This window comes from Siphateles boraxobius, unplaced genomic scaffold, assembly GCF_051911475.1.
Source record: "Siphateles boraxobius isolate OS27281-9 unplaced genomic scaffold, OSU_SipBor_1 31, whole genome shotgun sequence".
Classification (NCBI taxonomy): domain Eukaryota; kingdom Metazoa; phylum Chordata; class Actinopteri; order Cypriniformes; family Leuciscidae; genus Siphateles; species Siphateles boraxobius.
This window is the reverse complement of record NW_027508931.1, coordinates 10036253-10064029: the sequence shown is the minus strand read 5'-3', so window position 1 is coordinate 10064029 and position 27777 is coordinate 10036253. Positions and strand designations below refer to the sequence as shown.

General features: G+C 38.7%; 1 protein-coding gene across 16 annotated transcripts in view; it reads right to left on the bottom strand.

Annotated features, from left to right (window-relative positions):
- Nucleotides 1-2530: 2530 nt before the first annotated feature.
- The window catches only part of frmd4a (FERM domain containing 4A), a 183991-nt gene continuing 158744 nt past the window's right edge, over nucleotides 2531-27777 (bottom strand). For 5 of the 16 annotated variants that reach the window (XM_077193668.1, XM_077193666.1, XM_077193661.1 and 2 more), the window contains 13 exons: nucleotides 27536-27622; nucleotides 21063-21139; nucleotides 18945-19083; nucleotides 18050-18191; nucleotides 13938-14071; nucleotides 13263-13385; nucleotides 12417-12648; nucleotides 12099-12155; nucleotides 11314-11551; nucleotides 11061-11216; nucleotides 9697-10529; nucleotides 8175-8271; nucleotides 2531-5222 (listed from right to left, as the gene is read on the bottom strand). In XM_077193668.1, coding sequence (XP_077049783.1) covers nucleotides 5117-5222; nucleotides 8175-8271; nucleotides 9697-10529; nucleotides 11061-11216; nucleotides 11314-11551; nucleotides 12099-12155; nucleotides 12417-12648; nucleotides 13263-13385; nucleotides 13938-14071; nucleotides 18050-18191; nucleotides 18945-19083; nucleotides 21063-21139; nucleotides 27536-27622 — 2421 coding nt within the window. In that variant the 3' untranslated portion in view covers nucleotides 2531-5116. Of the gene's footprint in view, nucleotides 5223-7222; nucleotides 7291-8174; nucleotides 8272-9696; nucleotides 10530-11060; nucleotides 11217-11313; nucleotides 11552-12098; nucleotides 12156-12416; nucleotides 12649-13262; nucleotides 13386-13937; nucleotides 14072-18049; nucleotides 18192-18944; nucleotides 19088-21062; nucleotides 21140-21318; nucleotides 21431-27535; nucleotides 27623-27777 lie in introns of those variants that run through there. The other 11 variants (XM_077193670.1, XM_077193669.1, XM_077193664.1 and 8 more) reach the window with 5 other exon arrangements.

Sequence of the window (27777 nt, the reverse complement as noted above, 5' to 3'; positions counted from 1 at the left end):
ATAGCAGAAATAGTATGAGTAGAAGCCTATGTACCCCCTGAGGTTTCAATTTCAGCAATTGTGTTGATCCTGAAATAATAGTTCACAAAATGATTGACTGAATAATACTTCCTTTGAATGGTACCTGGTTTAAAAGTATGTTCAAAGTTCCATATAGTATGAGTGTGTGTAATTTGAATTAATTCCAGGAATACTACATTCGACATGTCATTGTCATGTGACATCCCAACATCACCCAGACAGCAACATAGCACTGGCACAGATTCGGACCACATCTGGTGCGGGTGGAATCCACATGTACCGTGTTGCTGTCTGGGAAGTTGAGTCCCTACAGTAAAGTGTCCATCAAAAGCACACTTTAAAGTCTTGGCAGAAGTGCTTTTCACCTACTGTTTTATAAATACTTTTTTTCAGGAACTTTCGTCTACTATATAGCAGGAAAGTAGCCTATGCATATTTGCATGCAGCCAGTGATTTTGAAAAAATCTGTTAAGTCGATGTCTCACTCATGATAAAGGCAGATAACAACAAATCCATGTTTTTAAACAAATCGGTTGAATAAATGTTTCACCGTCTCAGACAGATAGCTGCCACCTCCAGCATTATGATGCAACTTGCAGAGAATAACTGAAAACCCAGAGTAATTTACGATTGAAAATCTAATTTACATTGAAGAGACGTTGTTTTACCATGTTGTGCTTGTTTGGACAAGGTTTGAGTCCCCCTGGACTCAGTTAACCTAGGTTTAAGGGCACAATGTTAATTGTTCATGAATTATTGGTGGAGAATGAACCTTTCAAGTCCAGATCATTCAACACTTCATCTTACCACCCCCTTTGGACTGACAGAAGTGGTGCTTTCCACAGACTCTAGTGTTTATTTTGGCCTATAGTCAGTTGTGAGCCTGCCAAATTCAAACAATTCTCCAAAATAACTCCAAATGCCTTGACCCTCCATACTCGGGGTCACGATGATGCCCTATGAAGTCTAGCTTTCATGTTCACTGAACACAACATTCCTCAGTGTTCCTCAAGCCCTTCACACACAGCAGGGGAATGTCATGGATTCAGTGGTGAAATATATTTCATTCAACAAAGCATCCACTGAGCTTCACAGGAAATGGAAGATCTCCATAAACACAGCGTCTCTTTTTGTTCACATTCCAGCTGCAGTGGGTACAATAGACTCAGCTGCCCCAAAACACATATTTCGAGCATCGCACTGAGTTTTCAGCACAATAACATCAGCCAATTCTCCAATGTTTGGTTTTCCAGTGTTGTGTTCCCGTTGCCGGGGGAGATCCCAAGCCATTGTCTGAGGCACAAACATCCTCACACACTTCCTGTGGCACAACATCTGTGAGTCATATTAACATAGTATGTAAGAAGACGGTAAGGAGTTGATCAGAACCCTAGCAGGCATTGCATAACTTAGTGTCCAGTCTGGCACAGGAAGTGATCATAGGGACTTATGGGAAATCCACTTGCATGTGTACTATCAGAGTCAAAAGAAAGTTGTCATCGTTTACTCACCCTCATGACGTTCCAAACATGAGTCTCTATTTTCTGTGGAACATAAATGAATGGAGCAATATATTTGGATATATTAAATGTTCCAAAGGTCCGAAAAATGGCAAAACAGCACCATGGGAGAAGTCCATACCAGTGTTGTTATTGTTAACTAAAACTAAATTATAAATAAAATGGTAACACTTTAGTTTATGGTCCAATTCTAACTATTAACTAGTTGCTTATTAGCATGCATATTACTAGGATATTGGCTGTTTATAAATGCTTATAAAGCACATATTAATGCCTTATTCTGCACTACCATATTCTACATCCCTTAAACCTAACCAATACCTAAACTTAACAACTACCTTACTAACTATTAATAAGCAGTAATTAGGAGTTTATTGAGGCAAAAATCATATATTATAGTTAGTTAGTAATAAGCATTGGACCCTGATCTAAAGTGTGGCCATTATATTTTAATCCAACAATGCTAATATCAAAATCTTTGAGTTTCACATTCCGTTCATAAGCAAACAAACATTGAGGAGAAAATAATTCATATGCAATCAACAGAATCTACCTGGTAAGACAAAAAAATTCTTTATGATTTCAGTCCAAAACTGGACATTCAGTGTGTGTAACCTTGCATGTAGGTTCGAAGCAGGACAATTTTCTTTCCCTTTTACTCAATTAACATGATTTTGCCTATTTTTAAGCAGAATTCAGATATGGCAATCAAATTTCAGTTTCATGTACTTGGTATTTCAATCGCCGGGTGTGACTGTCAGCTTCATCAGCGGCTGATCTCATTACAAATGCAGAAACATAATCCACAAAGGTGACATGCGAGAATTTCAATGACGCCTGGAGGAAGCGGATCATCACCTTCATCCACCTGGAGGGGCATGTTGCGTTATGAATAACGATGAATATACATTAACCATGCATGCCACGCTGTTATCGACATGCAAGATGCACGATCTGAATAATAGCAATAAAGTGATTTCACGCTTCAGTTTAGCGAACATTCAGCAATAATTTATTTCAGAATCTCAAGAACCACCAAGATTTCTCATCTGGAAAATTCAGTATCAGTTGCCAACAACACGGTTTTTGAAAAATGTTACTATACAAATTCTTAATAGAAAAAAGAATAAATTAAGTGTGGAATTTGGTTATATTTAACCTGCCCAACAATTCCACTTTTATTTTTTTCTACAACATTTTATTGTGTCCGGTTATATCTGAAAATGAACTCATAAAACATGCTCTATTGTCAAGATAAAGTGGTAAGACAATTTAGTAACTAAAGTCCTTCATTTTGCACAACTGGTATTAAAACTATGGACAACAGTTAGGAAAAGTCTACAGCTCGGAAACCAAAGCAGCGACTGGTCTTCCTGTAGCACCTGAACGTGTTGTTGCGATTTCCCAGCTTAAAGACACGGAAATAAAACGAATACCGATTTATAAAAATCAAATGATTGGTTTTACTTTTCTTTTAAAAGAACCCAGTTTCCACAGTCCTGCCTATAAATGTTGATAAATGTGTTAGTTTTTTTTTTTTTTATATATAAAAAGATTTATGTTTTTGTTATCGAGTACAGGTAGACGATAGGAGTCAGCTCACATTGGCCTAAGGGGGTATGAGGTCTGAACGACCTCTAAACGTGGACGCGGATGAGGTGTTTTACTTTCCATTAGGGCTGTTTTCACACCGGGTTTTAGTTTTAACATCAAGATGCATTACACAGTGTGCTGAGCATGCACGGAAACAATGAACAATCAATGTTAGGGCAGATAAAAACGTCTTTGAATGGGCAGAATCAGATGACTTTTAGATTTAGCGTCTGGTGATTTGGACCCTTTTGAATACACATTTGTGGTGTCTGCTTATGTTAACGCACAAACTATTGAATTTCTGTAGTAATGGCAAAGGGTGTGCTTTTAGCTACCTGTTTCTTAAGGTACTTTGCATGTACGATATTTTTCGTATCCTGCAGTGTGTAACAATGTCTTTAGCGTTATGGCTTGATGTTTTTCCTCGATCGGACGATCGAGGCGAGGGGCACGCGTGGTTTCGGATCTTGTTGACTGCATGACGAAAGCATGAAACACCCTGTATTGTTTGAGCTTGTGGTTTCTTACCGGTCGCTTGTAAAACTAAGCACCTGCTTTAATCGTGTCACATTCTGGAATGCTGTTCTCCTGAAAGCCTTCGACAGCTCAGGGCGGAGGTAATGTCATTTCCGTTGAAATATTGAGTCTGTGTGCCACGTTGGGTTGTGCTCATCGGACGGATTTATAAATGTGAACATAATCTCATAGTGGTGTTATTGTTAAGTAAAATCCTGAATATTAAAAACGGATACATAAAAACAGAAAACCGATAAGGCCAGGAGTGTTTGGAGAAGGTATTTTCGTGTGTCTCGTTACTTCACTGATGTCACAACACTATACGCGGGGGTTAGTGACGGTTCTGCATGCAGTGTGGGCTTACAGCAGGGCATTGTGGGATGTACAGCTCAGGCTCGGAGCACCATGGTGGCGAAGTTGCCTTACTAGCAAAGTACACCGGTTTGGCCTGAGTTGCAGTACTTCACAGATTGGTCGTTCAATGCCGAGGGTCATGCTAATGCCTCTAACCTAATGCTTCAGATTTGTTGTACAGCTATGGCTTCTAAAAGTTAGCTAATGTTCTGCAAAAATGGTTGAACTTTCTGGATGAGAACCAATGAACTTGAGAATGACAAAACCAACATTACGTACAAAGACCACAATGTTTTTGAATTTCCTTGAAATTATGTAGTTTGTAACGCTTGCGTCATCACCATCTTGGGCGAGATGATATCGGGGCTCGTTTTCCAATCCAGGATGACCGAAGACAGGCTTCTGACATTTTAAATGCTCTTTTGTTATTCACAAAATATCAAAGTCCACAGACAGAGGGAGGGGCTTATGGTGCGCTGCGGTCCAAATGAGATGGGTAATGAAAGAGGGGTTTGTGGTCACATATTGTTTTTTTTTTTTAACAGAACTGAGAACATAAAGACCTACAAAGATGGTTGACGACAAAGCAATCCATCGGAATGTTTTTTGTGCATGTCATGTGCATGAGAGAGAACGACGCCGGCTCTCTGACATTAGTGCAGAGGGACACACACGACAGCAGGGGACGAATGTCTATTTGAGTGTGTGTGTGTGTGTGTGTGTGTGTGTGTGTGTGTTTGTGTGTGTGCATTAGTGGAGTACACTTATAGTACAACGCACAGAAGACATCTCTCTTTTGCACATCACTCCAGCGATGGAATAAACACAGAGGGTTTGTGCATATGGAGGAACCGGCTGCCAGCTAACTGGGTCAAAGTTCAAAAGTCTGAGTGGGAGGGTCAGACAAGGTCAAGCTCAGTTCATTCAGAGTCTTGTATTCCCATAGTTCATATACACTGTACCGCCGGGTATACAGAGAGACAGAGATGAAAGAGAGGTTGAGGTGGTACTGGCTCCAGCCATAAGTGTGTTCGGATGAGTTGAGGTCCAGACTGTGGTCAGGCCTGCCTCCTGAACACTCTTTTAAAGAGAGAGGGATGAGGGAGGATGGTTTAGACGAGCGTTCCCGGCTTTGCCTTCTCGTGCCCGTACCACTGTACGTCCGCTATCTCAGAGCACAGGGGACTGCTCAGGAAACAACTATCGGCGAACGGCGATCTGCAATGACAAGTCGAGGAAAAAGTCTGATAATGTCTTGACATTTTATAGGTACATTAACCATTTATATCACTGTAGCTAGCTTTATATTTGTGCAGCTATCAGAAAGCTCACACAGAATTGAATATCATCTGAATAAACAGGTTCATTTGAACATACTTTCAACTATCCCTATTCATTTTAGTGTTAAAATACATTTTGCAAAAATGTCCCCAAAAATCAGCACAGAAAAAGCAAAAACCTGGACATGGGGAACAATGGTAATGACTACTTTATGCTTTTTGCACATGGAACCAAGGAAGAAAAATGAGAATCCCAAATAAGACAAATACTTGTTATTAAAAGAAAAAAATAAATAAAATTAGATTAATTACTAGGGGTGTGACGAGAACTCGTGCCACGATATTTCTTGTCGAGATGAAAAGCTGTCTCGCGATATCAGTCGGCGATGAGTTTGTGTCATTTACTGCTTATGATAATATGATGGACAAACCCCAAAGTCCAGGTGACCTTGAGTGTCAAGAAAGGCGCCTATAAATAAAATGTATAATAATAATAATTAATACTAAGTAGAACTGAAGTGAGATTCATAGGTAGCATTTTTCGTCAAGACGCCTGCAAAATACCGGAAGTGGTGCATTCCACGGATGAGAATCCATGAACTGCATTATTAGACCTTTTTCTAAGGCTGTACGATATATTAAGACCATTTAAATCACAATTAAATAAATATGTGCAGTAGCACTATTATCATTTGTGGAGCGTGTCTCAACAGCTCGATCAACAAACTCCATTTCTGCATAAGTTGTGGGTTTGGGTTCATGTTGGGATGCAGCGTGCGCCATTTCACCAGATTTGTAACAATCATTTATAAAAATACACCAACTGAGGAGAATACATCAATATTTTTCTAAACATGCATTGTTGTTCAGCGTGATGTTGACATAAAAGTTTAAACGCTTGCTCTGAGTTTGCATGTTTTGATGTCCACATGTTCTTTTTAACACAGTAGCATTTGTATCATAAAGAAATGGCGAAATATTAAAGATTAAGTGAACATTTGGATTAAATTTTGTTTGGCCAACATTAAACGAGGATTTGATCATGCTGTAAAGTGTAACAACAACAATCACAGGCCACTGGCGCCCGCTCTGCAGGCATTTCTTATAATGTGTATTGAACAAAAGTTTATTGTTTATTACATTATGCATTTTAATTGTTGTTCCGTAAAACCATATGATTAGTTGCTTTTGAATCAATTATTATTGCCTCGTTGTTATTATATGTATTTTAAGTCATGTTTTAAGTCTATTGTTCACTTAGGTCTATTTTTATTACCATATTGTTTTGCATTTTGTGATTTTCAGTCGAATAAAATACTTTTTCCAGTCATATTTTGTAATTGAAAATTTCTTAAATATAGTGTTAAAATATCATCTCGTGAACCCAATATTGTGTATCGTTTCATGAGCTAAGTGTATAGTCACACCCCTATGAATTATGTTTTATTTGTAAAACAAGTTCAATTTACTGTATGAAATATATATTAAATGTAATTTTAGATTTCCTTCTTAATATATTTTATATAATTGTTTAACAACCTAAATATATATATATATATATATATATATATATATATATATATATATATATATATAATTTAAATAAATACATATATAAAGAAACTACTTTTTTATTTTTTTTATTTTTATGCAAAAGTTTGGTCATACTGCCTACACCTAAAAGTTTTTTAAGAAGTCATTGCCTCTAGTAATTTAATAATGAAGTCCGCTAAAATAAAACTTGTATTTTGAAATAAATTTAGTTACAAGTTAAATTCCAACACAAAAAAATGACACAATCAGAGAGGTGAAGGAGTGGAAGAGTGAGATACAGAACATGCAGAGAGAGAGAGAGAGAGAGAGAGAGAGAGAGAGAGAGAGAGAGAGAGAGAGAGAGAGAGAGAGAGAGAGAGAGAGAGAGAGAGAGAGAGAGAGTACCTCTCTACTGGTCAGTGCTTTGGTGAGAGGGAGAACGGTCTTCAGTAGGAGAACTTTCAGTCGTATCACTGCCCCAAGAAAACACACACAGACACACACACACACACATTCAGGCAGAGGTGGGTTAGTGAGACACAAAGAGAGAGAGAGAGAGAGAGAGAGAGAGAGAGAGAGAGAGAGAGAGAGAGAGAGAGGGAGAGAGAGAGAGAGAGGGAGAGAGAGAGGTTAGCGTTTGTGGGTAGCCGTAATCAGTTAATGTAGAGTGAGTTGTGTAATTTTGAGACTGGGATAGTTCTGTTACACACTATTAAAGTGAACAACACAGACAAAGCATTGGTACTGTTAGGTGAACGTCTAAACCAAGACAGTATGCTCCATAGCCCAGACTTTGACCAACATCCTCAAATATGTCTAAATTTAAATATAAATATCTACTGACAAACAAAGTGCAATCTACATGAAAACCAAGCCAATTGTGCAAACTTGCAAACAGCAAAATGAACATTTGAAGTACATTTAAACATTCTTGGTCAAAGTTAAGTGCATGGAGAACCATATAAACCTTGAGTGATATCACTGACAAATGTTACAGGTCATTTTTTCCTTTTTTTGCACAAAACTATTCTCGTTGACTACACGTGAAACACGTCCTTTGCTTTACTTTGGGTTACTTATTTAGTTTTATTAAACGATTTTGATTGGTCAATCCACCTAAGAAACTACAGAGATGCAGCACAGTATCTAACAAGCCACTTGAATACTAGAGTGTGTTATATACAGTTTGTGTTATTTTCATTGACTAGCTACTACTTACATATACTATATATATATATATATATATATATATATATATATATATATATATATATATATATATATATATATATATATATTTTTTTTTTTTTACAAATATTTATACTATGTGCTTAAATACATTGATTCTATGTCTTACCCGCTCTGCCAATTGAGTATGTGTTGTGGGCTGCAGGGGGGTGTAGCTGCAGGCTCACTGCAGGGAGTTCCACTCCTCTGACTGTGTGGAGATGCAGCTGAAACACACATAGACTTCACTATAAGACACTAATGCATACTATTGAACTCCAGTCACATATGCTTATGCACGTGGTGAACTTGTCGGAGATAAAGCTGACTGCTTGCTGCCAACACCCTCTTGATCTGCTGGAAAAGGTTTGGAGTGTTTCTGCCACCCAGAGAGAGGCGAAAATCCCCACTACACACACCCACACACTGACCAGACCACCCTGGCAGCATCTATACACACACACGGCTCAAAGCAATGCACTTTATTTTAAGGTGTCATTGTTACAGTGTAATTATATATCTAAGTACAGAGTAATATTATGCAACTACATGTACTTACTATAGTGTTAGGGTAGGATTAGTTGGGGGTTAGTTGCATGTAATTATGCATAATTTACTGTTATTACTATGGTAAGTACATGTAAGATATGTAACAAGGACACTGTAAAATAAAGTGTTAACAAATAGGTCTTATTCCAATTCCATTTCTTTTTCCTTCTTTCTTGCTTACACACACACACACACACACACACACACACACACACACACACACACACACACACACACACACACACACACACACACACACACACACACACACACACACACACACACACACACACACACACACACACACACACACACAGGAGTAGCATGTAGCAATGAAGTGAAATGTACAGACATTACTTAAAGGACAGATGTGAATGAAAATAAGGTTGTGAGGGTAAGAATTACAGTCTGTGCGATTTTTTTTACCATTGGGTACCTGGGTACTGATCATTCAGTGAATAGATAAACTTTATATAAATGAAAACACCATAAAACATGGATTGTGAACATGTTGAATGAAAATTTTTTCTCTCGCAGCCTCATTTTCATTACCCAGGGTTATTACAAATAAATAAAGAAGAGAAGTAGGAGTTTCTCGATCCAAAAATAAAAAAAAGTTTGGATTCAAATAACTTTTTCTAGACGTCAAATTATAGAGTCGTTCGATACAATGGTTAATTAAAACTGTTTTCAGTGTCACAAACCTCAGAAACTGCTAAACTGAAATCATACATAACCAAAAAAAAAAAAGACTTGCAGTTTAATAAGTGATGTCAGATGAGTCTGATTCAAACTGATAACTCTATTGTTCAACACTTCAACACTGATAAAAGAATCTTTTTATCAGACATCATAGATAGCATGCAGTTCTTTTTTGCATAGAACAAGGAAATTGCATAGACAGAGTTATAACTGTCACTAAGAAAATGTTCTTATTCTGTGTTGCTAAGAATGATGTGTGTATATATATATATACACTGCAAATAATTAATTAATTTTAGCATCAATCTGAAGCCAAGTTTGTGTTTAATTGATGTTTACTCTGATTGAGGTATATCGGGTATCCATATATGTTTTGCATAGTTCATATTTGTCCTGCTCACCTGGTGACCCCTTCACTAGCGACCCTATTCGTCCTCCACGGCCGTCTGAAGCGTTGGAGCTGGTGTGTGTGATGCGGCTGTGCTCCTTTATCGATCCAGACGAGCGCTGGTACCAGCACCTCAGCTCCTCTGACACCGCTGCCCGCCCCCCTCCTCCTCCTCCTTCCCTGCCCAGAGACGGAGTCCTCACAATCTGCGAGCGGGAGGGCGTCAACCTCCCGCTGCCGCCACCCGCTTCCCCGTCCTCCCCGGAGCCCCACCCCTCCTTATAAAGCCCCCCAGCTGTGTAAGAGTTGGAGGTCTTGAACTGTGCCTTGACGCTGTAGTGCCCCTCCTGGTCATTTTCCAGGCTGCGGACTACCACGGCATTGGGGCTGCTGCCCTCTGTGTACAGCGGGTACTCTTTGATACGGTACTGCGAGGATGGCTGGCTCTGGCTGTGGAGGTACACACCCTGGTGGCTTCCACACACTCCTCCGTGGGTGCTACCGTTACGGGCCGCTAGATTGGGCATGCTGCCGGAACTGGACGCACCCAGGTGTCCGGCGGACTTGTGGCGCTGTCGCTGGCGCTGACGGGCTTTGGATGGCGAGTCCTCGGCCAGCGTACAGTAGTTGGGGTTAGAGGTGGACGAGGGGTAATAATGTTCTGAGCTGGAGTGGCTGGTGCAAGATGAGCAGTCGTCGGGGACAACAGAGCCATTGCTTCCTGTCCTCTGGGGTCCTGACAGAAAGAGGTCAGGGCTAAGTCCTGCCTCTGTGTTTGCCTCTAAGGATAGCAGCTTCCCCTGAGACTCCAAACTGGAGCTCCGGCCACGGAAGGGCTGAGTTAAACTGAGAAAGAATAGAAAACTGACTTTTAGTGGATTGTTTGGATATATATATATATATTTTTTTTTTTTACAAATTGTTTACGTCAACATGAAACAATGCGGTGTATCTCAAATTGAATTAGTATATTCTATGAAAAATTGCAACAAGGGATGGATTCTATTAATTAGAATTGAGTTGATGTTAAAATAATAGGAATTGATGTAGGAATTATTTTAAAGGAAGATTACAAACACTAACATTACTTTTTATTTTCAAAATAATGAGCACTAATTGATCATTAATGAACGAGTACTATAATGGTAAATAGGGTTGATTTTGGATTTATGTTGATTCTTTAAAACTTGATTTAAATTAGATGTAAACATATATAATTGTATTCAATTTAACAATTTAAAATATGAATGATTCCTATAAAATAAGGATGAATTTATTTCACATAAAAATATAATTATGTGAATAGTGTGTTAAATAAAACACCAGGTAATGTTCTCATGTTGACAGTAGAGGACATTGGAGGGTGTGTGGCAGCACCTGGCTGAGTGGACGTAGCTCCGTGTCCTCAGGTCAGGGGTGGAGGGCATGCTGGACTGACTGTTCCAGTGAGGGAGGGAGCGGACCGGGCTGTTCTGGAGAGAGTTGCTCCCTCCCGCCTCACAGCTGCCTGTGCTTGGGAACCGCCTGTGACTACTGCACAAAGTGAAAAGACAAAACATGATTCATTCATTTAAAAATGCACCAAACTATTCATACCAAACACAACACACATTTTCGGTTCGGTCCGTACCTGGAGTGCGAGGATCGTTTCTTCACCCGTTCGTAGGGTTCGTCTAATGAGCTTTCGCTCCACATGCGGGGTTTGATCGGGGACTTGTCGTAGTCACTACGCTGGTAGTGCAGGTGTCTCAGTCCGTCCAGGGATTGGGGGGGAGGTGGCCGGCTGTGGGACGGGGGTCGGGGAGGGAGACCTTTGTGTGGGGAGGCAGCTGGAGAGAACGTGGGGGTTCCTGTCACCTGGGAGTCATCTGGAGCATAGAGTGAGATGAACTGAGATTAATATATGACTATATGAGTGTTAAGATGGCGTGTGTATATGCGTTTCCTTTCTGGAGAAAATTGCTAAATGTTAGAAATGAAGAAAATTACATTTAAATTAATTTTTTTTTAAATAAAATGTATTTAATTTAGTAAAAAAAGAACTTAAAATAGAAAATAGTTTACAAAATGGCTTGATGTGGATTATCTGATTGCATAAGCCATACTTGAAGTTATTGTAAAAAAAATATTAATTAAAATCTATACTAAATATTAATGAGCCAATTGAATGAATATTAATTAGGCAAATGTTTTGTATCTGTAAACTATATTCCTTGGCAAAATAATTATTGTGTTTATTGTGACTTTTATGATATACCAAACAAAACACTTCATTCTTGTTTGCAACACCCAATCTTAAACTATAGATAGATAAAATCAAACCCTAAATTTTGCTTGTTAAATATTCTGCTTCAACTTGAAATTAGATTATAGAAGTAAAATTGTTATGCGTGTATAAAAGTGTACAAAACGCACCATCATCCAGCACCAGTGCGTCAGACAACGAGCTGTCCTCTGAGCCGATATTTGCTTCTGCCAAACAAAGACAAAGACGATAACAAAGAGGAAACTCCAACACACCAAAATGTCAAACAAATCGCTGCAACCTGAGTGTGAAAATGAGTGAATTTTCACAGCAGAGGTCACACACAAACACATACGTTCACACTGTTTTATAGGTCTATGGGGAGGTGTGATTACTCTTGCTCTCAGCATGAAAGACTTTACAGAGGAAACACTTAATGAACTCACAAGTAACTCGGTGAAAACATCTCTATAAACGTAATTCCTCACCCTCTATGATGAGAGAGGCACGTTGCGTGGGTTTCTTCCCGGAGCGAACGCGGTGCTCGTTGATGCCGTTCTCAATGTCTTGCAGCTTCTTCAGAGCATTCAGATACGACGTCTTCCTCTGTTTCTTCAGCTTCTTGCTGCTGATGTGAGGATCCGATGCTAACCGCCGCGCCGCCTCTGTTATCTGAGACTGGATGGCAAATTCCCTTTCCAAACGCTCCAATTCCTCTTCCTAAAAAACACAGAAGTAAACACACACAAAATGAGTAAATCAATCAAAAAACATGTAATTCTTCACTTTGTGAAACTGCAAACACACACTCCGTCAGAATAACAGCTACGGGCGCCAAGCTGTCTAGTTCTCACACACACATTGAGAGCGCTAAGATATTGTGGCCTCTTATCAATGCCTTCGATTAATCACCCAAAATAAACAATCATCAGTCATGTAAAAGGAACATACACTCTGAGGCGTAGATGACATTGTAACCTCTTATATAACTTCAGCTTGCTTCTTTCACACACACATTCACACAGCTAAGCTCTTTTTTGGGTTTTGTAATCCTGCTCCTTTGGCTGACACTCAACACATACACTGCACTATCACCACTTCCCCTGATCATCCCAGACTGGAGCTATTTATAGACCCCTGCACACAAACATGAGCATCTGAGTCTGAGTTTGGCTTAAAGGGCAGTTTATGATGAAAAAATTGTGCAGCATTCGCTTTGGTCAAGGGGGTCAGAAGTTTGAACGGCACTAACTAAATCAAACTATAAACAGGATGCCCACTCAGACGGGTCGTGACAGTGGTCAAAGGGTGGGATGAGGTTGGATGTCACTGACCTCTCCTTTGGGCAGGATCTTCTTCTCATCCAATTTGAAGGCTGTGCCGATTTTGCGTCTGACGGTGGGCGGCTCCTCACCGGGGTCCAGAGGGTACTCTTTTGGAAGTTTTCCAGTCAACTCCTGAAACAAATCGCACTATGTTACACTCTTAATCCAGCTGTTTATGTAAGTGTTTATTCATATAGATATACACGAGTGTGTGCGATTTAAATACAAGTTTTGATCAAAACTTTTGTGAGCAAAATCCAGACTTGACTGTTTGCAACGCAGTTTTTAGTCATCCTAAGGTGTGCTTGCATTGTGAAGGTCATTTCAAACAGAAGTGTGCTGCCTTATTAGATATTTTGTTTTGTTCAAAATCTACAGCAGCACTTCATGTAATCCCAGAATGCACTGGTCAATGTTAATGCAACATAGCAGAGAAAGTTAATAATTGACAATTAAAAGGTATATTAGATAATAATTCAAAAAGTAAATAGAACTAAGTGGCTAATTTGAAGCCATTTTCATGATTTGAAACACTCTTCACACAAAAATATTGAGTGGAATTGTCTTTGTCTGGCAAATACACAATAAAAAAAAAAAATCTGCCAATGTAGATCGTAGACAGCAAGTCAACTTAGGTTCTCAAAAAGCCGTTATGCGCAAGTGAAAGGTTGTTTCGGTACTTACCGCTTCTCTGATGCAGATGCTCTTGAGTTCCTCTATTCTCTGTCTAAGCGTCTCCTCCAGTGCTTCCTGTCTGGCCCTCAGAGCCGCCAACATGTCCTTCTTAGCGGTCTGGGAGCTGTCCGACTCTTGAGAGCCTACAAATACACACACACAGGGTTAGATCAAATCTAGGGTTGGCATAAGTCACATTTGACCAAATACGTAAATGTGTGCGTGTAACCTAAAGGTCAAAGATCAGAAACATTTAAAAGGTCAAACAAGCATCAGCAGCTCCAGATTTCAGCTTAAACAATCAGACTGACCTTCTCGCTTATTGAGAGGGTGTGTACTTCACCTCTTTCGACGCTCTGAAAGGGGAAGAATGTGTGTGTGTTTCCGGACAGAACTGAACAAAGGGTCCTAATTGTTTAGCAGAATCAGAGCATGGAGCAAAGCTGTGTGCATGCATCAATGCATCTGAGATGTTTACAAGGAAGCCAGTGGAATTACATAACAACAATACCTTAATATCACCAGACAATGCTAAAGAAATTAAATCAGTGTTTGTTTACCCAGTGGGAAATAGCATCATGGACAGATTCCTGCATCTCTGCAGAGGAATATGATGTGTCTGGTGTGTTTAGAAGGGGGTAATGAGTGTGTATGTGGGTAGGTAGCTGTCTGGGAATCAGTGAAGGGTCAGCAGTAATAGAGAGAGAATATGACCGGGGTCACTGGCTGTGTCGCTAGTGCCCAGTCAAGCCTGTTATGTGTGTGTGTATCTGTATCTTTGGTCTAGGGCTACACAAAAGCCCTGAAACCAAAGCTTTTCCTGTCACTGTAAATCACTGTAAAGCACAATATGGCATGGCATTTGGCAATCTTCCATATTGTAACATACACTAGCATTGGGGTCAGTAATAATTTATTTTTTTCAAAGAAATTAATAGTTTTATTCAGCAAGGATGCATTAAATTGATCAAAAGTGACAGACATTAAAACGAATACAAACGATTATTTCAAATATATGCTGCTCTTTTTGTTTTTCTATTCATCAAAGAATCTTTAAAAAGATTTTTTGTGTTTCCACAAAATATTAAACAGCTCAATTGTTTTCAACATTAATAATAATATGAAATGTAAAATCAGCAAATCAGCATATTAGAATGATTTCTTAAGGATGTGACACAGAAGACTGGAGTAATAATGCTGAAAATTCAGCTTTGCACCACAGGAATAAATTATATATATATTTTGTTTTTAAAACAGAAACCAGTTATTTTAAATTGTGATAATAATACACAATATTTCTGTTTTACTGTATTTTTTGGCCATATAAATGCAGCCTTGGTGAGCATAAGAGCTTTCTTTTTAAAAACATTAAAAAATCTTACAGGCCCCAAACTTTTGAACGGTAGTGTATTTCACAGTAAAAAAATATTCAGAGTGACATATAAAATAAAGTAAATATGATCCATTTTAATGTCATATGGACTATAAGCTCCAAAACCAGCTGTTAGGTGAGCACTTCTAATGGCACATTTAAACAGCTGTCTTCCCAGAATCACTATGAACATACGAGTGAAGCAGAGTGGGATTTCTTGCCTCCAAGTTCCTGTGTGTGTGAGAGACAGGAGAATTTAGCTGCAAAGAGCTTTTCCACTCCACCAAGTCTGGAACTGCTGAGAAGCTAAATAAATCATTTTTGCTTCCCACTGGAAAATGTCCAGCACAAAGATGTGAAAAGAAAGACATTAGGAGAAAATCATTTATGGGTGGGGTTCATGGGAACTCCAGAGGTGCAGAACCTTCCTGTAGTGAACCTATGAAGCAAACCTACTGCAAAGAAAGGCATCACGCTGCATGGCACACAAAAACACAGCATAATTCTGTCACCGGAACAGAGGGACATTGTTTTGGAGAGTGTCTCTGTGAAATATCTCTATCTTTTCAGACACTACAGTTGAAAAGGGGTCTCCTGTAACATCTGAGGACTTTACAGAGCAATGACACACACACATGCACATTTAACTGTAGTGCATTTATAACAATGCACGTATCCGCCATTATTCAGCTTGAATTTGCCACAAACAGCATATCAGAATGATTTCTGAAGGATCATGTGACACTGAAATCTGGAGTCATGCACAACAACTTTTTGTTTTCTGCTTATATAAGCAAAACTGCATGGGCAGAAACAAATAATACCAACAACAATAAAGTATAACAGCCTAACTTTTCACAATACAACTAAAACCAGTGGTGGAATTATTTCCCTCCATTATGTCCCACTGAATAGTCTTTTTAAAGTGAATGTGAAATCAAAAATAGATATTGTTTACTTAATGCCTTATTGTGCACAATGCACGCATGTTTTTCCAAAGAAGAAACTTTCTATGTGAACTGAAATAACTGAGTATGACTCCATTTTGGATTCTCCAATCAATTCCAATTGGATAACATCAAGTGCTACCCTACATTTTTTCTCTTTGAATTTTCGTTTTCTCTTTGACCTTCCACTAATCTTTCACGTGTGGTCAATGATTAAGAGGCTGAAGAAACAGCCCAGATGAAAGGGGAGATCATATGACTGACACCAGTCCTGCTATGAGCTCATTTAATTCATGATATCTGACACCACGGCAGGAGTCCAAAACCAGCATCAAGACAAGCTGTTCTCACTCTCACCCCATAGAAAATGTACACACATACCCACACCCCAAAACTCCCAGCGTATGACATCATCATCACCATGAAATCATAAACATTGAATTCACACATATAATATAAGTATATGAAGCCAAGTGCACACTACAAAAGTTTAAGGTTTCTTTTTCTTTTTTAAATAGAGATTGCAATTCTTTCACAATTCCGAATAGACAACTACACAAAATAACATGTAATTTACTAGAGGTTCTGACAAAATGTCAATTGCCCATTAATGTAATTTAACCATGCTCGTATGAGTGAATGTGTGTTCTTCGTACGTGCTTTTGATTTTTAATTTAGTCTTTTTAATTTCTGCTTTAAAATAGTAAGCAATCAGTTGATTTTAGGTTTAGAATGTAATGTTTGTATTTAACCTTTTTTTTTTCTTATAATGTACAGCATAGCCAACATAGATACATTCACTATTTTTTTTTCATAGGCTTTATATTACACGTTGTGTGGAGGACAGCACTGGGCAGGGTGTAACAATAACATGTTGTATACATGGTGAAACAAATAATGGATTACATTTTTTTTTAATGTAAAATAATTAGGCTGTATTGTATAATAAAGGTCAAGAGGCCCATCTATCACCGTTTTCCATGTTCATAGAGTTAGTTTCTGGAGCAAATATATAGGCTATAATCTTTGTTTAGCTTTTTAAAAATTGGCGGATGCTGGTGTTTCGCGTGCGTTCGGCCAATCGTGTACACTAACGTTACTGGTAGTTCCTATAGTGCTGGTTTAGACCCCACCCTAAAGTAGGAGCTTCAATTAGTTCATCCAAAAGGAGTTCCTAGAACTAAAATCGTTCCTAGTTCCTGCGGTGCGAACACGCCAAAATCTGGGTATTTCCGCCAATAGTTCTAGGAAATATGAAAAGGATCCTCTGTTGCGAAAGACCCTATTCAGTAATCTGAATCACTATCGGATAATAACTGAATTGAGCTGGATGATGACAGCCTTCTGCAGAGCTGCTTTATAGCGGATCAAAATTGTTTCATCATTTATACATTTTGCAGTATTGACACTATTGAACTGATTTCAATCACTGAACTGACTCAAGCTGAATAATGACACTATTGTCTTCAGTAGAGCTTATTGCAGAACTGAATTAGTTTCATAATTGATCAACTTTACAGTTATTGAACTGAACTGAACCAACACTGGTTCTTCATATGAATAATGACACTGTTATCTTCTGCAGAGCTGCTTATTGCGGAATTGAACTAGTTTGGTAATTGATTAACTCTACAGTTATTGAACTGAACTGAACACTAGTTCTTCTGATGAATAATGACACTATTGTCATTTTAGAGCTGCTTTACAGCAGAACTGAATTCTTTTTGCATCATTGAAATAATCTGTTAAGTATAAAGCGATATATAAATAAAGGTGACTTGCGAGCATGTGTGCGTTCTGACCTGAGGACAGTAGGCTCCCGCTGCTCCCGCTGATGATTTTGCCTTTGCTGCCCATGTTGGCCAGTTTGGAGGTCTTGAGGGTTCCTGTTTCTGTCAGGTCTATGGCTATCTCGTTCAGACTGCGCGCTGCGTGGATCTTACTCTGAGAGACAGAGACAGAGAGAGTGAATGTGCTTGCCAGCTGTGACGAGTGTGTCAGACTTTTCCAGGAGACGAACATTCCGCAGCTTTTAAAAGTGTAACAGAATCCATGAGCAAGATCAGAGACAGATAGTTGTGTGTGTGTGTGTGAGTGAAAGAGAGAAAGTTAATGTAGCCCTGATGATTGCAGAGAGATGGTAGTCTAGACGGTGAAATGGTTCGAGGGAGACCACAGAAACACACAGAAAGGTTGTTGTAGTAAGAAAAAGGTAAACAAGCAAACACACACACGCACACACACACACACACACACACACACACACACACACACACACACACACACACACACACACACACACACACACACACACACACACACACACACACACACACACACACACACACACACACACACACACACACACACACACACACACACACACACACACACACACTCTTGTACATCTATTTTTGTGTATCTATTCATTGACACAATGGAATCTCTAGCTCCTAACCCTACCCATCACAACTAGTGCCTAACCCGAAACCGAACCCCTAAACCTAGCCTAACCTAAGTCTTGACCCTCACACAGGCCTCTAAATGGATCTCAGAAAGTGAGGTCCAGCCAAAATGTCTCACTTTACTCTCTTTGTCCTCACACCGATAGTCTAAAACCAGTCCTCACAAAGATAGTTGTACAAGTACACACGCACACACACACACATAGATCCTAAAAAACATAAACACACTTACTTTGCTCTGTTTGCGGTCCAGGTAGAACTGGTGTTGGCTGATGGCCATGGCCCAGATGGATTTGATGAGGGTGGGACAGGCGTACCAGGTGTGCACGGCGATGCCACTGTGACCAAATGTCCTTCGCGTTACCGACGCCCTGCAGTTGGAGCAAACACAAACCGACTTTATATTCACTGAATTTTATGACATTGACAGTGCAGAAACGGATGTAAAAAATGTTTATTATTGTCCAAACACATTTAAAACACTGTTATGTGATGCACAGCATATTTGTGTTTGCTTTTCAATAAATACACTGTCATAAAAGGATACTACCTCTAAATTAGAAGAACTACATTCCAAGCCAAAGTAAACACAAGCAAAAAAAACACTGTTGAGCATCTTGTTGCTGGCTAATTAAGCTAATGCTAAGACAAAGCTTATTTGATCTAAAATGTATTTGATTTTTATTACTGTGATGCAATGCTGAATTTTCAGCATCATCACTCCACTCCAGTGTCACATGATCCTTCAGAAATCATTCTAATATGCTGATTTGGTATTGAAGAAACATTTATGATTATCAATGTTGTAACAATTGCCCTTTTTTTAGGATTCTCTTATGAATGTTCTGAATAAAAGTTTGATATTAATTTATATTAATTTTTTTTTTTTTAAGAAAACAAAACAAACTTTTGAATGATAATGTATATAATAGAGAGACACATAAAAACATAACACAAAAATCCATTTAAATTATACTGTCTGCCATATTATTAGCCACCTGTATAATATATATTTATGTGGGAGATATGAAATGTGAACTGGTGTTAGCACATAGTACTCCTGACAGTCATGCAATGTATCGTACTTAACATACCACACACAGTGTAGCCCACATACACACACTCCATTTACACTGTGGTCAAACCCAGCGCACGTGTGTGTCCTGTGATGGGCTTTATAAAAACCTCCAGGCCTCTCCACTAGAACAAAGATAAACAGCAGACCCTCGTGTTCTGATGTGTGTGTGTGTGTGTTGCAATGATAACTGAATGACAGTGAATCTAACAAGAAGTAAAATACATTATAGACCCTCATGCTGCAAAATAAACAAATTGTTTCATCTTCCTAAACTGTTTTGCTCTCTTTCATGTCTTATTTCCCCAGCCTCCAGCATTTCTGTGAGCTCCCCCCGTGTTCTCCTCGTTTCTGGGCTGTCGTGGTTGTTGTTTGAACAGCGTGAATGAGGCGGTTTATCTGTCAGCATCTGAGGCAGCGTGTGCTGCTGCTTTTGGCAGCGTCTGCTCTCCTAAAAGACTAACCAGCTCTCAGCACGCACTGATGATGTCATAAGGGCCTGATTAAAACGTAAACACATCTTAATATCGATGGAGAGAGATTCAGAAAAAACTGAAGATCCGAAACATCCCCAGTTTTGACAGGACGAGAGAAGAGCAGAGAATCGGAATAAACTCAAACTGCATCTCAATCTCTACAGATTCAGAGAGTCAGAAAGAGTAGGGTATGTTTTTGTTCATTTGTTCCAGTTGTATTTCTACGCTCTTCTCCACAGGCCACAGGAAGTAAGAGATTTCAATCCAATAACAAATAGCTTAGCTCGGTAAACGCTTGTGGATGGAAGCCAACCAGTCTAACTTTGAACATTTCTCTCACAATGTTTCTCTTAAGGAAGAGGAGGACAGGAAAATGGGGTTTCCTGTCAAAGTCTGACATATTTTAGAATAAACAAAAGAAACCTTGTATAACTGACATGTAAATGCTTTATAAAGATACTTCATAATCAACCCAATTTTACTCTTGATGCTGTAGAATATCCTATGTTTAAAGCTCGGTACATCATGTCACTTTACTTCCAAGTAATTCCAATTATTCCCACACTTGAATTGAAAAGAATCAAAGAACAAAAACATACAAAAGGGACCCACAAACCGCTGAGATCTTTCAAACGTTTCATGACATCTAAACAAACTTGTCTTTAAAATGTGTGCTGGGTTGGAGTGAAAGTGGTCCCCACCGCATGTCCTGTCAGTGTCATAGACATTGTTTGTAAGCCTATATAGTCCATGACCTGTGTGTGTGAGCGAGCATGTGTAGGCTGTAATGTAGATTTACCTTCTTGGGTCATGAACTTCCACTGAGAACTTCTTCTCCCTGAAGTACAGATTCTCCAATTGTCTCCATTGGAACACCTGCAGAGATGAGAGAACGCTTTAACAACATTCCCAAAACGTCAATCAAACATTCCACGGATGGTGCTCCAATGTCTTCAGACTGTGAACTCCTTCCAGATCAGAAAACTACAGGAACAGCCAGTAAAACACAATCCAAAATGCAAGTCCAAGCAAAGATATTTTACTTTTTCATTCACCTTTGTGTTTATGGTGAAAGTGTGTGATTAAAATCCTCCTTAAATACTGGGGAACATCGAGCCCACCTCTGTATATGTGTAAAATGAGAGAGACTGTTTGGCTTAAGAGAGATGGAGAGAGAAAGCAAGCAAGTGTGGGGGGAGTCAAACCCCGTCCAAGCCTCTCCTCCCTCTGGGACACACACTTCCTGTGTGGGCGGGGTTTATGGAGAGTTCAGAGTGATGTGTTATGAGTGTGTGCTGTAGTAACCCCTGAAAATGCAGTTGCTACAGCTTTGTTAAACTCCTCCACCTCTTTTCCCCTCATTCACTCAAGAAACCAGGTTCTGGTTCTCATTACACACCATCACGCACACACACTGCTGTCTGAGATGCACACACTGAACTCCTCGAGCCATCAGCTGCACAGACACAAAGAAAACGCAAAAGTAAGAGAGTGGCGGAGAAAGTGGTATGAATGTGCGCTCACTGAATCTATTGCTTTCATTTAATAACAGGAGAGAGAGAGAGAGCACTATACACTCTTTCCAAAGCTAGGCTATATAAACTATCCACAATTACTGTTAATATCAATAGTAAGAGCATTCCCTTGCAAAGATTTTGATATAAGGGAAAAAAAGAAGAAAAATAAAGGAAAAAATGATGAAAAATGAAGAAAGGATGGAAGAGAGTGGAGTAGGAAAGGGAGGGGGGTTGGCTTAAAGAGCTCAAGAATGTTTAGAGCCTGGGAAAACAATGGACAGATGAAGGAAGAGGGGAGGGAAGGAACATAGTTACACATACACACACACAAAACTATTTCCACATATATCACTAGGATTGGGAACTAAGAACTGCTTCTTATTCAAAACCAAATGATTTTCACAATGATCGGTTCTGTTAATGTTTTTTTTAATGTCTGCATTGCTCCATCAATGCAGATAAAATACTGCATTCAAATAGCTGTCCTGCATCCGAACAAATATAATAGACCTACATGAAAAACTTCAAGATTTCAAGAGATTTTATCTCTTTTATTGTTTGAATTACATTAATGACACAGAAGACAGCAGATATTAGGCTGCTGTCCCTTTAAGACCAAATGCACGGATTCAATATACACGTGTTTTCCTTCTTAACTGTTTACGTTCACTAAAGACATAAATGATACGTGTATTTAATCATTTAAGCACAATTAGGAGGCAAAAAAAACTCAGTTCAGTACACACACGCTCTATAAGCAGCGGCTTAATTAATGTGCGTCTCTCAAACAGTGCCCTCATATAGCGAAATGAGTTCTCTTTTGCTGCTTATTGAGCATCAGTGGTTTAAACTCACTTGCTTTTTAAGCCACAATGCTTAAAAATGCAAGCATACAATAAGCTTTCGTGACTACACAGCACAGAAACATCATGTGTGCATAACCGTGATATAGACGATAGTCCAAATTCTCTACCGGTTGACAAATTTCTACTGGTTAATCGTGTCTATCAGTATACTGCCCACCCCTGCAATACAAATAAATGAAATGAGAAAGTCTAGTTATTGCAAAATAATACAAAAAGAATCACAAGAATACAGATCTGTGAACAACAATTTGTGAACAAATGACTCTTTTGAGGGAGTTCTTGTAAAGAATCTGTAAAGAGTCTCAAACTTGTTATTGGTTTGAATTGGTGTAGTGACACATTGGTGTTGTAATCATTAACTAAAACTAAAAAAAATATTTTACAATAATTTAAATGAAGTTGAAATTAAACAAAATATAAATATTAGATAAAAAACTTAAAAAATTAGAAATGTTGCCCTGGCAACTTACTTAAATAAATAAGTTGAAATAAGTAAATAAGTTGAAGTAATAAAAGTACTAAAACCAAAATTGAAATAAAATCAATTAAAGCTACATAAAAGTATTAACACAAAATCAAAATAATTAAAAATGACAAAATCACATAACAAAATTGTCAAATGAAAACCAAATATAAAAATCAAGGCTGATTAAAATATTAATAAACACTATAAAAGTATATAAATAATACTAAGCTTATACTGATACACAAGTTTTATGGTAATTCAATAATATAAATAGCACATTAAAATATGTTACCAAAGATTTTTTGTAGTATATTGTTCCTCAAAAGTTCTAAAATTGTAAATTCAATTCAAACTTGTTTATAAAGAAATTTTTTAAAGCACATTATAAAGCACAAAGTGCTGAGCTATAAAAATAATTAATTAAGATAAAACAGAGGACCATTTTCAGGAAAACATTGAGTGGAATTGGAGCCAGAAGAGTTAAATTCCTTACAATTTCAATGCCAATATATCACCGAGACAGTGTCACTGAACAGCAGAGAGTTGTTGATGGTGTTAAAGTGAATGTTTCTTGGTGTTTATGAGATGCTTTGATGGTCTCATGGGACCAAGAACAAACGTGACCCTCAACACTTTCAAAACAACTTTCATTATGGAGATACTAATCTCTCTCTCTATCCTTAAGAGAGTGGGAGGGAGAGGAAAAAGAGAGTGAGTGAGGCTACAATGTTCCATGACATCTAAACACTCCGTAGCTCTCTGCAGTTATAAGAGCCAATGAGGCATGGGGCATTAACCACACAAGAGTATTTTGAGCACAGTGAGGTGGAACTGGGGACTTCAGCTATTGTTCTGGAATGAGACAATCTCAACTGTAAGTGTGCATGATTTTGAAGCATGCAGTCACGAGAGGCTGTAAAAGAGAAAAGGCATTTCAAAGGGTCCCAAGTGCCCAGTGATGCCCTTATGAGCTGAATCCTGGCTCGTTCACAGCTGAACTGTGTTCTAGGCCTCGTGTTGTTTTGTTATTTAGATTTAGTTATTTCCAGAAACCTTGTTCTGGACTTCAAAGGATTTAAAATGAAGGCTCATGGTGATAGGGTCCAGAGAATGGCCATGCCTCTATCTGAAAACCCCATTTCTGTTCTGAAGACATAGATGTAGTTCCAATAAAGTCTGATGTAAGCATGCAGCTAAACTAAAAACTTATAAACAAAAGCATGCAAACACAACTCATACAAAAATGTTGAGTGAAATAGACTTTTCTCAATAAGATGGTACCATTTTCATCAATACTTGTATTAATGAACAACATAGATTTACACTACTATTCCGAATTTTGGGGAAAGACTTTTTTTAAAGAAAGAAAACAATACATTTATTCAGAAAGAACGAATTAAATTAACCAAAAGTGGAAGTAAACATTTATAATGTTGGATAAATTGTTCTTTTTTACTTTCTATTCATCCAAAATGATCAGTTTCCACAAAAACATTAAGCAGCACAACTGGTTTTTAACATTGATGATGATAATATCAAGAAATATTTCTTGAGCAGAATATTAGAATGATTTCTGAAGGATCATGTGACACTGAAGACTGGAGTAATGATGCTGAAAATTCAGCTTTGTTGTCATGGGGAAAAAATGTGAGTCAGCACGGGTATATTTGAAGCAATAGTATTTAGCAAAAATCATTAGGATCAACAACATCAAAAAAATCTTACCAACCCCAAACTTTTGAACACTAGTTTTTATTCAACCTTCTCACCAATTCCAACCATTTTGGATGTAAATAAACACTGCAATGCATTTAGCAAACAGTGCAAAATGCATTCATGGTCTGTCAATAAAACATGCAATGTTGCCTAAATTTGTTGTCTACTATTTGAAAAAAGATTTTTCATTGATACAATGATACCTTATAATCTTGCCTATAATAAGCAGCCAACTAGGTTTTAGAACAGCTAACCACTTAGCTGGCCAAAACCTGCTTACACAGAATGTTCCAATATAAGGGAGTTTAGTAAATGTCATAGGTGTGTCATCACTATGACTCACATTCACTGCTGTTCCTTTTAATATAATGCACAACGCCCACCCTGCAGTCTGTCTGTACACAGAATAATACAATAAACCCCCAACCCCTCTCTCACAAAGACACACATACAGAGTACAGGAAGACTGTGTGTGTGTGGGGCATGGTATTTACTTAGCCAGAGCTATAATGAGCGCTATTGAGAAAAGACAGGGCATTGGAGAGGTCAAAGGTCACCAGCAGCAGACAGAATGAAAATAATCACCGGTGACTCAAGGGTTGCATCTCATGATTCATAGCTACAGCATCACATCTGGCTAGAAAGGCAACTATACGCTTTTCATATTTGCTTTGCTGTTCATACGTTTTATAAGGCACAAATCTTTTAGTAACTGGAGCTAATGAGCTGATCCAAACGAATCAGAAACAGCTACACACATGCCAGTTTTTGGGGAGTGGTCCCAGATTCGTCAGATGCACTAATGTTTCCAGCATGTTTTGTGTTGTCAGGGCGACAGTAATCCTGCGGGTGTCTGCTGCTGGGTTTCCTGTTGCGGGTTTTGGAGTCAGGGAGGCTGCTGGAGGGGGTTTAGGTAGAGGACAATAGCTCTTGAGAATCACACGCACCACAATTCATGACGAAACCACAAATGTACTGGTCACGCCTCTGTAAAACTTTACACACACACTTTGGCAAAGATGCTCTCATTAGGAGAGGGTTTAAATTAGTTTGAAAATCATTAAATAAACCCAACCACTCACTCACTATGTCTGCAACTTTTAGTGTGTGGCATTTTTAACTCACAGTCCCACACACTGCCCACAGATGGAGAACAGCCACTAACTATTAGTGCATGAAAGCTTATCATCAAAACACGAAAACGTGCATGTGTGATGGAGACAAGCTGTGTAAGGAGAACATCAGTGGCAATGACCCATCTGAAATGCAGATCAGATCAATATAAAGCAGCAGACTGGCATTTCATGCAGGACTGGACGTCTGCTTGTCCACTGTAATTAAAGGAATAGTTCATACAAAACTAAACATTTTGTCATTATTTACTCACCCTCATTACAAACATGAGGACTTTCGTTCTTCTGTGGAAAATAAAAGAAGATATTTGGAAAAATGTCTCAGTGTTTTTTTTGTCCATACAATGAAAGTCAATGGGATCCAATCTTGTTTTGACTTGCACTATATGCATAAAAACAGTAGAAATATTCTTTAAAATTTATTATTTTGCATTCTGCAGTGGAAAATAATTCTTACAGGGTTGGAACAACATGAGGGTGAGTAAATGGTGACTTTTTTTTGTTGATTGAACTGTCCCTTTAAATTGTCATCCAGGTTTAGGTGGATTTGTCAGTGGAACTATAATTTTGTTTATTTTGCATCTGTGGCGTTTTTGCAGATGCATTTGTTCTTCTCGCTGGTTTCTCTTCCCTACATTCTGAGCTGACCTCTGCTGCCGCGTTTCATTTTAACTCGCTTTCTGTAACAGATCCTTCTCTGTAAATAGGCCTGAGTTTGGCTTTTCGCTTGGCTAGACTTTCTGCTTTGAAAGCTATTTTTAACTTGCGGTTTGCGGAAAGGTTTCTCTGTTCCTCACCACAGGCTGAAGTTTTTGCCTGTCCTTTGGAGAGAATTTAAACACGGGTGTGTGCTGTGAGTATGGAAAACCAAAGCTAACGGGGCGCACACCTGAAGTAAAGTCATTCTGACAGCAAGCGATTCTTTTGATTGAGACACATTTGTAGCATTTCAGTTACTGGGTGTCACTGATTGTCTGTCTGGAAGTTTGAGAATCCCTGTCTAAAGGGGTCAGACTGCCAGAGGTCATGACCTCTCTGAGGTCACCACACCCGAGTGTCAGACGGTCAGACTTCTAATGGATGATGTCCTGAGGTTAAGCAAAGGTGACCAGGTGATGAACACATATTCACAAACACACACTTGAGGAAGCTCACACTAAGTTTCAAAACACAGCGACAGGACAACTGCTTACATCCACTAGATTTTCTGCAAAGCAGAGAGTTTTAAAGAAGAAGTCAGATTTTTTTCTCTCCCACATGAAGAAACAAAACTTCATAAGAGCTTTAGGGAAGTGACTAGTATTAGGTGGTTGCCTAAGTCAAAAAAATCGCCTAACAAGCGACAATCACAAGTCTGATTGTGTAGAAAAGTAATGGGACACCTTTTCTCAACAAGTTAAGGTATTGTTCAGGTCTGTAGCACAAATGGTGCAGGACAAATTATGCAAAGCCAAGATCTACTAATTAACATCAGGGAAGTAAAACCATTTAGAGATAATGGAGGTGAAGAGATGTGAAGAGAGGACAAACAAAAGTCAAACTGTTGTAAGTCCACAGAGGAAAGACGGTCTTACCTTTCTTGGTTTGACTTTGTCCTGGTAGTCATACTGAAAAATGCCTTTATAACTCAAACCCAGCCACCATGGGATACCTTGCTTATCCTGAGAGAGAGCAAGAGAGAGAAAAAGAGAGCATTAATACACACACGGCGATAAGATGAGTAGTGTCAGCTCATGGTTGATGACAGCATAATTATCTTAAACACACAGTCTTAAGCATGCTTTAACACTTAAATAAAGTGCCGATACTGCAGGTT